The sequence below is a fragment of the Bemisia tabaci genome, chromosome 4, assembly GCF_918797505.1.
Source record: "Bemisia tabaci chromosome 4, PGI_BMITA_v3".
In the NCBI taxonomy this organism is placed as follows: domain Eukaryota; kingdom Metazoa; phylum Arthropoda; class Insecta; order Hemiptera; family Aleyrodidae; genus Bemisia; species Bemisia tabaci.
The window spans coordinates 22479426-22491685 of record NC_092796.1 but is presented as its reverse complement, the minus strand read 5'-3'; the positions used below and the strand labels follow the sequence as shown (position 1 = coordinate 22491685).

General features: G+C 41.6%; 1 protein-coding gene across 2 annotated transcripts in view; it reads left to right on the top strand.

Moving 5' to 3' along the window:
* RunxA (Runt related A) overlaps positions 1-12260 on the top strand; it is a 43827-nt gene that overhangs the window by 24148 nt on the left and 7419 nt on the right. The window contains exon 3 of one of the 2 annotated variants that reach the window (XM_072299518.1): positions 9759-9911. In XM_072299518.1, the coding sequence (XP_072155619.1) occupies positions 9759-9911 (153 nt within the window). The remainder of the gene's footprint in view (positions 1-9758; positions 9912-12260) is intronic. The other variant, XM_072299519.1, reaches the window with a different exon arrangement.

Sequence of the window (12260 nt, the reverse complement as noted above, 5' to 3'; positions counted from 1 at the left end):
TTGAATTTCAAATTAAAATGAAGGTAAAATATTCTTTTATGGCTTGATACGCTCACGGCTTTTACTTCCTTAATCATCGTTTTTTTCACACTGCTATCACCGCTCCTGTACGCTTCGATTTTCTCTGACTCACCCTCTCCTAACATATCTTCAACATACAACTCATACATTTTGACAAGGTTCATATCCGGGGCCAAGAACTCGCTCTCCGACTCGGACCGCCGGTAATGCGACTTGTATAGTGGAAAATTTGCAATGTGGTTTTTTATCTGCTCTAATTGCACGGGGGTCAAGGCATTGACTCCCTCTGCGGCCTCCCCTACTGGTCCTGCAGCGTAAGAGATCTGACCTTCTTCAGTGCAGTGTCAACTCGCTTCGAGCTGATTTGCAGGGTGTTGATGAAGGTTTCCCTACAGTCTGGGACAGAGTTGAGGTGATAAACTCTAGAGATCTCCTTATTTGTAGCCCTTTTCTTCGTTTTTGTGCTGGCACCGCTTCTTTTATTACATGTTCTCTCCTTTTCTCTCTCGGTTATATCTGCCGCAATAAACATATTTTGACTATTATAATCACCCAGTGCCCAGTATTCTTTAAAAACTTTTTCCTTGTCAGCGTAAAGATTATTATAAATCACTGAGACATACTTAATGTGTCAATAATATCCAGTCCAGGGACCTCCTTCTCAACAAATGCTTTGAAGTGGCTTTCTGTTTTAAGTTTTCTTGCGGCTAGATCTATTATTTTGTCCTCCAAGGTTGGCCACAAATGTAGGAGAAGATTCTGTTTACCCGGATATAATTCTTCAAAATCCAGAAACATCTGCAGAACAGAAAATAAATTTGTACTAAATTAAAAACATTAGATACATAGATTCACTGCTTTTATGAAGCTCGGTAGGTTAATAATCTCCCATTTACTATCTCCGGCAGTGAAGTGCAAGAAGTCGCCCATGCTACTCTGCTAACATGAGCCGTCTCTAACTTCAATTTAAACAACGTAGAACCGTGGAATGCACTGAAGGCAGCAAAATATGACTCCTTCATTTTGCGGTGTATGCAATCAAGGGTACTCATGCATGTCACCGCAGACACTCATATTTTATCGTAAATCTTCTGATCTATCTGGACCTGATCGACGCTGTAGAAACAATTGACAATATCTCGTTCTGTAACGTTCGTTTTTGAAATGAGATCCGCCATTAATTCGATTCGAGCTGCATAATTCGTGGACGTCGTCGTCAATACGTGTTCTGTGTTTCACGGTAGCGTCGCCGGTTCTGGGTTGATGGCCGAACCGTAGAATAGTTGCATCAGATTGTGGATAGAGTCTCCCATTTTTCGTTGGGGGAGGGCGTTATTAGTACAACGTGTAATCGGCGGTATTGTGCTACGAGGTTTGCGTCGACTGTGTTAGCTGTCTTTATACGATTTCGCCATCTTTTACGTGCAAACGAGCATTACATTTTATGTCCTTATTCTTATTTTCAATGCACCTCCATATACTTTTTTCCTCAATTCCCGCCTCTCAAAACAATACAAAAACCCTTTCTCGGCTAATAAGTCTCTCCCACTCTTACTCTTGATGAACTCCATGGTTCAGAACAATGAATATTAATATCACAGGAAACAGAGCACAGAAAAAAGCACAACAAAACAAAAATTACTACATCAATAATTACGCAGTACCATCTCAACCATCTTAAACATCTCAACTTCGACTGATCATTTGTCACAACCACGTATGTAAACATTCCATCACTCATCCCTATAATCAGAAGCGAGTTCCGCTTCAAGATAAGTGATCAGTGCGACGAGTTATGAGGTGCCAGATTTACCGTCTATTGAATTACACCAAAAATTCCGTGCGCCGAAAAGTCCGGCGCCCAAACGGTCGCGCCGAAAAGTCCGGGAACCGTGGTAGGTACTCTAAGTGTGGTTAACATTCTATTACCGCGATTGGCGGTTCAGGGACCGGAAAAATGTCCTTGGTGCTGCACTGTTATATTACCTCGTCTTTTTTCTCCGTGCAGTTGTCTACTCCGCTTAACTGTCAAAGAATCACGTAACCCTGATTGAAATTACACGCAGATGCGAGGTTTTTCACCATCGGGGTCGGTTGGAGGGATGATGGGGAACGCTCGGCGCAACTTGCACTTTACCTTCGCAACCTCGCAATTGCAGCGTCGTCCTTATTGATTGATTGTCTGACAGTAGGTTAGGATGTATCTGATAGAGTCGGTGCGAACGAAGACTCGAGCGTGGAGGGGACAGGGGGCGCTAGGGGGCGGTAATTGAGAAAGTTCGGGCTGACCGCACTATTCACATCTGTTGGCTGCTCCCACGGACCCAGCCCGTTACAGCATTGCCGAATTTTATGCTCAAGTGCATCAATGGTGCCTAGTAATGTAATTTGCGATTTAACTACTTACTCTCGCCGAGTATGTACCTCGAAGTACATAATACAAGGGTGCCACCGGTTCTTGCCAAAATCTATTTTAAGCGACTTAAAAGCCCTAACCGGCCGTGGGCGACAAGCGGCTATGGTCTTTATTTATTTAGCATTATGAACAAGTCCACATCATCCACTTGTCAAACTCTCTTTCCAGAAATGTGGCTAAATAGGCGAGCAGGTTTGCTATGTACGATTATGTGCTCGAATTCATTCGCGAGCCTGATATATAAAACTCACATTCTTAGAGCAGGTGGAGGGTTGAGTGTTTAAAACTGCGTGATTTCATAAAAAAAAATCTCGTCGATTTTTTTAAAATTTGCGACAAAATCATTGACTTTTTAAGGAAAGAAGAGTATCATCAAAACATGACGTGATTTCAGAGGAAGGGGCTGCAATGAGTCAGTTGCGCTGGTCACAGAATTGTGTTTTGATGCTTCATTCTTGTAGGGTAGGTAAAAATATTAAGATCTGTCCAAACTGCAACTTTCTACGTTCAATATTAACTGAGATATCGCCCTTTGAAAAGTTGGGTTTTTGACGTCATCCACCGCGGTAGTGACACCCTTAGTTTCTTTTACTTTGCTTTCATCCACGTTTCACGTAGAGTAACCTGTGCTAATGTGTGTCTCCCTGACTGATAAAACCAAGGTGGAAGAAACCCAGGGTGTCACTACCGCGGTGGATGACGTCAAAAACCCGACTTTTCAAAGGGCGATATCTCGGTCAATATTGAACGTAGAAAGTTGTCGTTTGGACAGATCATAATATTTTTAGCCAATCTACTAGAATCAAGCACCAAAACACAATTCTGCGACCAGTGCAACTGATCCATTCTGCGTGATGTTATGTGGCAATGCATCGACAAAAAATATGATCAATTGATTTTACAATTCTTGCCACAGCGATACAAATAATCTTTCAGGAGCTTTATCTCAGCACAAAATTAACCCATCCTGAATGTTCAATTCGGAACTACAAATACCCGCCCTCTCTAACGTGACAATTCTAGGGAGTCATTAGTCCCATTCGACACGTAAATACACCGCGCAATTCTGAAAGTAGCCTCTAACCTTCCTTTCAAGTTTAATTGATTAAATAATATGCAAATACTAATATTGTGGCTCAAAAGAACCCGCTTTTGCGTATCCTGTCAGTTGAAGGCAAATCTTGCACGGAGGGCCGTAAAGCCTTTTGCACAGCCGTTGCGTCTTAAAATTATTACAGACGAAAGTACCTCTTATCTATTGAATGTAAATAAAGAGTAAACGTTTTGAACAAAACTGAAGGTGGGTGGTTATTAAACAGAAACTGACAATAAATGCCGAAAATCATGTTTGTGTCTGAATTCAATGCCACTTTTCAATTGTCCAGTTTATTACAGACCGAAGTCTGAACGGTGCAAAATATTTTTATTAAGAAAATGAACAAAATTGGTTATTATGAAGTTGATTTTATAATGGAGTTGATGGGGAAGAGCTACATTTCTGGCCAAAAGATCGTATATGCGGCAGTGCAGCACCTTTTAGTGTCAGTTTTGAGGAACAAAAAGGATTTTATAGGGAAATTACACACTGACCAAAAAGCGGTTCGTTTAAACCCCTTTTTGTGGGCGAAGTACAAAGCAGTTCACTGATCAACTACTTTTAATGTTGAAATCCCTTTTATTCCATGGAATCAGCATTCAATCCGTTATTGTCATCATTATGGGAGCTTGAACAATGAATCGATGTAACGCATGTTTAAATAGGCTAGCATCGGTTTCATTGTTTCCTTTTTCGTTTCGGTTTCCACCCCCTCAATTCCCTCTCATCAGGAGTGAATTAGGGGAGCAATTCTTCCCCAATTACTGACGAATCAGAGAAAAAACAAGCGGGAAAGCTCTAATACGTTGGTATTAGAGAAGCGCTCAGCATTGAGGGTCTGCCTGAAGTGAAGAAATATTCAACTTTTAAACCAATATATATTTACTTTATTTCAGAATTTTTATTAAAAACTAAATTACAGAAACTAAATTAAAGCTTTCTTAAATAGAATTTTTTTTTTTCTTAAAATTTGAAAATTCAAATCTATAAGTTTTCGCGCTTTTTTCGAAGAATGCCGTGGTTGGAGCTTCCTATAGTCATACTACTCGACATCAGCTGATAGCAAACAAAGGTTACCAAGGAAACCGTAAACGCGTAACAACTACCTACCGTCGCCAGAGCCAAAGACAAATAAGTCAAAGACACATAACCTAGATGTAAGCGAATTCTACTAAGGTCTCCGAATAAAGTTATCACCGGTGGAAAAGTTTTCGGAAATCAGAACGCGCATCTTGAACTTTCGAAAGTAATTATAGAATAACTATAAACCGCATAGCGAAGAGAGTTTTAGGACTGTTATTTATTTCTCACGCTAATTTGCATTTAATCGTATTCACAGAGCTATTATGAGGTAATCAAAAAATAAATTTTCCTAAATGACGTTCCGTGCATCGATGAGTTGGTGCGCCATTTGACCGCTTGAGCGCCCTACTATACTAGAGCTCTAGTGGCAAATCGAAATCAAAAAGCGCCGCCTATCGGCTGAGCGCTTAAAAGGTAACCCATATGCATTGAAAGTTGAATGCATCTAGGAGACATTATCTCGCATCCACCACGTATCATCTTGTGTCATCTGACAATACCTCGTTCGGGTGATCCAACTTCGGAATTTTTCTCATGGAAATATACTGCGCATAAATTCATACTTGTCCGTAGAAACATTATTCAGAGTGATCATCTTCTTGGTAATGAGTAATAACTAATTCACGGGTGTTCACTGTATGGACTGGACTTTGCGAAACAGAGCAATTCAAATCTACGATAAATTCAACGGAGATAAAACCAGGATGATATAGTCAGGTCTTAGAGACAAAATACTCCTCTGGGTATCAGGCTGCATGGAAAGTGGTCGGAAATTACTGTATTTTGTACAATTTCAAAATATATCACTAGGTCTGCAGATTTTGCATCCACCCACGTAAGATCGACAATATTTTTAACTACGTTATTGACGAAAGTAAATTGTGTAGGGGAGTTAGAGATCGTGCAGCCCGTCATGAGAAACATCCCTGCCGCAAACATAATTTCAGTTAGTGCGACTCCATATGAATTTACTTTTTCATCGTATGACTTTCTAGTTAAAATTTTTTAGTGTCCCCGTAAGTAATTATGACCCTAGCAGTTGATAGTAGCTGGTTTAATTCTCCAACTCTGGCCTCGAAATCCCACAATACAATAAAATTGGATTTTACCATTTTCCCCTCTAGTTAATTTAGTGTAGTTTCACAGAGTTTGACTTGGTCAACCCAAAGAAACACACCGATAGTCGTATCGGTTAGTCGGTAGTTTGCCCATTTTAACTCGCGTTGGAGGCTGGTACTCATTATTGTGGCGACGGGTCAATTCACCTACGACGTATAACGACAATCGTGGATGAATTGATCCGTCAAACTCTCCGCACCGGCACTTTTCAGCGCTGTTCGTAGCTTCGTGGATTTGAGCGAGGGCTGCCTAAATTGATTGATGGGGACGATGAAGGATGAAAGAAGAACGTGAAATTTAACTTCACTAGAAACAAACCAGCATCATATAAACTCTCTCAAATAAGCTCTCGTCCTTATCGTCGGGAGGTCGTTACCGGAATACCGGACTGCCTGACCACAGTCCGGTCGCGCGCTGGTTGCCCGAGAGCGCAACTAGCGGCCCCCTCCCGATCGCCGCTCGGCACCGCGCATGTGCGCCGTTCGGTGCTTCTCCTCTCTAGCGGCAGCGGGGAGTATCACATTATTTTGGGCAATCACATTTTCCTTACAAAACTCCATCGCAATTGGCGTACAAGCAGATAATAAATCAGGAATTTTAAATGCATCGAAAACAAGCCCAATACAGTGGCAAAATCTAGGAAAGAGGAAATAACTTGGGATCCGAATTCGAATCCGATCCTCTTACCAATCATTCAATAGCCACGTCAGTGCTGCCACTTCTCCACAAAAAACAAATTTTTCAGCATATATTTATGCAAATGTTCTGTAGCGGCACTTTTTTGGCTAAAGGCTTACCTGCGAATTTCCCCGAGATTATTAGCAAAGAGCTACGATTGCATGAGCTATGATTGATAGCTATGATTGCAGCCCATCTCTGCTACGTAAAAAATTATGTTTGGAAATAATGAGAGAGGCTTTAAAAATAAGGGAGGGTTAAAGTGGAAAACTCATAAAAACTCACCACCGAGCCTCAAAAGACATCCCTCAATCCCATGGACTGCGTTGATTATGCACGATCCATTGATGAGGCCGGTATGACACGTGTCACTCAAACACCAGGTCCGGATCCCAACGTGGAGGCGTGATGGTTACGAGATTTGCGTGAGAAATCCGCCAAAGCGCGTTGTTGTCGGTATGTGCATGAAATATCTCTCTAGTCTCCTCTCAAACTACACATAAAATAAGATATTGATGAACAATCCAGCAACCCTGTACCACTGGTTGCTTCTCTAAGGCTGGCGCAAATTATCACGGAGAACCACTGTTGAGACTAAGCTTTCAAATCGGAAAAGTGTGCTCTCCAACGCCACGGAGAGTTCGATTTTTTTTAGGAGAGCCTGGCAATGGTGCATCGCTGTGAAAATATTTGATGTGAAAAATTACAGTTTAAACACACCGTGCGCCTTTTTTATTTGATGTAGTGTTTTTGTTTTTGAGCGGATGCGGTGTTAATTGTGTATTAACGCGTAAGAGATGAACGCCGTGTTGCCAAACTGCCGGGAGCACCCTTCACACCCGGCCTGAATCGTGGATGCACTCGTGACCCTGGTGGCAACACCGCTCAGTATTTACAGAGAGCTCTGGGACGCTTAACGTGAGGCGATAGTGCTACATGCGTGAACAATTTGTTTGTGGACTCGATGAAATTGCACTACCGTGTTTGCAAAAATCCGCAGGTTATGTTGTTCTAAATTATTCTTCGTTCGTGCGTAAGGATTAAAATATAAAGTTTTTGGTGGGTGTTTATACATTTTTCCAATCCACTCGCTTTTTTTATAAAAAGCGTAAAAACAATTCGTGGATTTGATGAAGGTTTAAAACAGGTTACAACGAGGAGAGAGGCGCGCGGGTTCCGAGTCGGTAGCGTTCTTTTTATAGAATGTAAAATCTTTGGCGAAAGACTGAAAGCTGTCACAAACGATATATTCAATACCCTCTCACTCATTGTCACAGTGCGTAACTCTACACTGATTCGTAACTTTTTCCATGTAGCTTCACCTAGATAGGGATAGTCCTAAACGTTTGAATGCGCGGTCAGTCTTGTTGGTTATGCAGCCCTATTTTGATTCTTATGTTTTGTACATTGGCTAAAATATGTATTTAAATCCATCCAAATCCCACACCGAAAAAAAATTCGGCCGTGGGAGCCGTACTTACGGGCTGTATACATAAACCATCCACGTTCCGGACTCAGAGGCAAAAAGTTCCCCTTCTACAAACAGAGCGCTAGCACTCGGAGCAGTCAAAGTTACGCCTCCAGCACCCGAAACTTTCGGCCTCTGAGCCCGGAACGGACAGCATGGCTGTATAGCCGGCCAATTTTTTCAGTGTATGTTCTATACGAGGAAATATACAGTCCCTTTCAAGACGTCGGAATTTTCATCAGCTACTGCGCTGGTGCACACCATGGTTCTCTCTTTCTTGGTTTATCGATCAGGGATTCACACTTTTGAACTAAATGAGCAAATTACCTTCACCATTGATAAAATCCGAGTGGATAAAACCATAATACTCATGTGTGATGTGTGGCACATTGATCAACATGTTCCTCGAAGAGCCTAGTTTTATTTGATATAATCGAAAGTTGAAACCTAGAGCCTCAACGGATCTCATTGTTTTTCTCTGGACGTATGTTTATGCTAAAAGGAACTATGTTACATGCAAACCGTAGTAGTTCCTTGTAGCATAAATGCGTCCTTATAAAGATACTATCGAGACAAGATTCTAAGGGAAACGTATATTCAATAATACAAATTTGAGCACAGAGAAGTAAAAGCTTGGTTTTATTTCACAATTTCTCGCGACATCGTATTATTTTGCCTATAAATCACAGAGCAATTATGCATTTAAAAAAATGTATATTTTCTCCTATATTCTATGAAAAATATGAATATTTAGGATGTTTTTATCCCACGGCAAGAGTAACTGAAAAAAATTTCCCAGGCAACTGCGGAACACAGCGATACACTCACGCCTATATCAGGACCATGGGCCATTTAGCAAGAAATCAAATTAATTCCGGCCTGCATTGCTCAGAATTCGGCTCAAATAAAAGACGGCGGGCTATTAACCAGGTTAAGTAACGGGATTTAAAAGAGTGTCAGTGTGACAGAGCATGGTGCGGTCTTGATTCAATGAAAAAGGGGAGGAAGGAAGGAACCCAGTTATTATGCCGAACGCTTCTTTTTTGTTCATTCCTCACGAGTAAACATAACGGTTCACCGTAAAGAGGTCACCGTATCCCACTGATACTTTTTATAATTGAGTCATTTCGAGCAAAAGCCCCCTCGTTTTTGTGGGTATCCTGCTCCGCGGCTGGTGTTGTCGCCGTGTTCTCACCGGTTTCACGCTCCTGTTGACGCTAAAAGCGGAAAATTGAACATTTTAACTCTCGACTGCAATAAAGTATATCTCCGGCAAAAGATCCTGTGAGGCGTACATTGCGGCCAAAATCGCACGATTTTACATCGTTTAGGGGGCTAAGCCCTCTTAACCGCTTCGCGGTGCAACCCCCCGAAGCGCCTCGCACCTCAGGCGTTATGCGTTTCGCGTTACTCATACAATTGTACAGTATAAAGTATGATTTGTAGAAGTACAAATTATTTTAGCCAAATTATTTCCATAAGAATTAGGGAGTATGAAGAATTTAGTAAATGCATCGCATAGCTTTTTGGATCGACTGCGTTTTGAAATTGAGAAGTGGGAACCACAACTTTTGGCCATTGCATTGTAGAAACTCAATATACTTGTATGTGCTTTTATGGATCAGGTAGAACAGTTGTTGCTTAAATCATTTTTCACTCGAAGAGACTACGGTACAGAAAAACTGCAGTACGCACCGGCACCGTGGTAAATGGCGTCATTCATAGTGTTTCGCAAGGAGCTTGAATCTCCCACTGGTTCACGCTGATCAACGAAAATCAACTTTGCAACCAGCGTAACTGATGTTTCTTCGCAGTTTAAATTTAATTTTCCTTCCCTCACAATCGTTTACCAGAGCAGGTTATAGTGCTGAGTTCAGTATTTTCTATTCTAGGTCAGCAGCAGCAGTTCCATGCCTTCGCTTTCGGGCAACGGCCGTTCCTGTCCGGGCATTTCGGAAATCCCTTGGACCCCCTCCAAAGGGCGACTGACCCTCTAGCCTTCCGGATGCCTCCAATGTCTCAGTGCCAAAGTAAGTATCATTCCTGGAAAATCATTTTTTCCGTTTTCTTTGCTCTTAAAACGAATGTATGGTATTTTTTTTCTTCAAAAAATTGAAAATTGGTAGATGATTGCGAAATCAATTATGAAAATAATCAACTAAAAAGCCCATTGATTGATGAAGCTAATGGAAATAAGAGATTATAAAGCGCGGTACCGATATGTTTGCATAATGAACGTATTCCCCCTCTCTAGGTTGTCTCACTTTGAAGGTCACATGCGAATTTTGATGGTGGTGCTCCCTAAATCGTTGACCACAGTTACAGAAATAAGGTTTCACTAGAAAAGAAAAAATCCAAAAAATGTTTTAAGGATCGCGCACAGCCTTCGTTTTTCGGCTTTCGGCGTCGCGCCTTCAATTTAGCGCATGCAACACGGACATCCATCAAGCACGAATAGTTGTATGTTTGCGCCGTCATCAATGCGCGTTCTTTCCTTTGTTCTATACTGCAGCTCTCCCGTCCCATACGTGCTAATTTTTCGTTTTTAAAGTGTGCATTTTAGCCTCGAATAGGTAGACTATATGTGCAGCGTAGCTTGTTTTCCTTTATGTTAACTGACATAATTTTTGATAAGACGTCTGAATATCAAAAAAGATGTCAAAGTAAAAGATTTAACTGAATTTTTTTAGGCTTATTGTAAGATCTAAGAATGTTGGGATATGCCTTGAAAAGAGAACACTAAACACTCTTATCTTTCTGAGCGATCCTCGATGACTATGAAAGTAAAAGGGGTTACGTTACGTACCGGTGAGAATTATTTTTAAAAGGAAGGAAACGAAAGGAAACTTTCGGGCTGAAAGGAAGGCGTTCCGTAGGATGTTACAAAATTTACAAGGAAGATTTGGGCCCTTGTTACGGGTCCGTTGCATCGAATGAGGTTGTCAAATGACAGAAAGTGTGCGTCACACTATACTTAAGGGGCTCTCACAGTGAGATTGTGAATTTAAAAATTCCACAGGAGCGGGAGGAAAGTGAAGATTAGAAACGCAAATCGTTATCCACACCGAGGGGGTCGAAACCAGAGCGAATTCGAAAATGAGATCGTTTACGGACCCATTTGTCCGCTTGAAATGATCCAAACATGCTGCATTCTCGCTGAGATCAACCTCAAAAAACCACCGCTTGAATTATGTACAACAGTCGGTGCCACGTCATCTGCGACAATAGAAAACGTGTCGAATCACCGAATTCTTTATTTTACGGTTTGGTCATCTTCAAAATAAACCGAAAACAGGCATCGGATCTGTCATGTCGTTCGTTAAAATCAACCTGTGTCGTGGTAGCGGTGAATGGGAGATAGGTGTTTTTATGTTTTTACCCAGCTGCTCCTGGAGATCATGAATGACCAGCATCCGATATTCGAGAAAACAAAGAGAGGCGGGGACCGGGCCAGAGTAACGAAAGATTAATGACGAAACGATTCTGACGAAACAAGAGACGCGCGGGGGCGGAGATCGGTTGGAGCGGGCAAATATCGGTCGGATTAGGTGTTCGCCCCTCTTTATATTCGATCATGAGAGGCGACTTGAATGAGTCGTTAGAAAAATGAATGAAAAGTGGAAACAGTCTGACGTCATTGACCACCATCTGGAAGCATTCCGGGAGTACGGAGCTGTCCTCATGCTGAGGCGGATTGGCCGAGCTCCGATGTTGCCTCACCGGAGAGAAATAGGACCTTGTTATTGTACAGTTCAACAATCCTACTTATTACTATACCTACCAAGTTCAATCCAGAGATAGCGTATTTTAGACCTCCCTTCGCCATTCTTCCTATGCATATAAAGTTACAAGTTATGTTCGGAAGTACCCCCTTACCAGCTTCGCCCAATGATGATTATTATTGACCAAGGTTTTGAGCAAGCCCTACCTTATTTGCGAGCAGTGTTCAACCTGCACTGGAAAAAAAACACATTGGATCTAGAGTCCAGACTCTTAAAAACATCGACAAGAAAAAGTACTCTTGATTCAATCAGAATCTAGCTTAAATCAAGAACCAAGCCTCTTAATTAAAGCGGATTTCGTTTTAATTCAAGGAAAAACCCGATTGAATCAAGAGTATTTTTTCTTGTCAATGTTTACAAGAGTCTGGACTCAAGATCCAATGTGTTTTTTTTTCCAGTGCGAACTTCATCAGTCATCGTCAGGCAAATTATATGATCAGAAGGTTGCTCATCAATGGTCATCAGGCGAAAAATAACGTTGATTTCCAAACTTAACTTTTGCCTCATCCAATAAAGACATTTCTTAGATCATTAGTACGGGGTCCCTGAAATACATCGGCTCTACTTGAGCCCGCTAATTCCAAGTCGATTCTACTC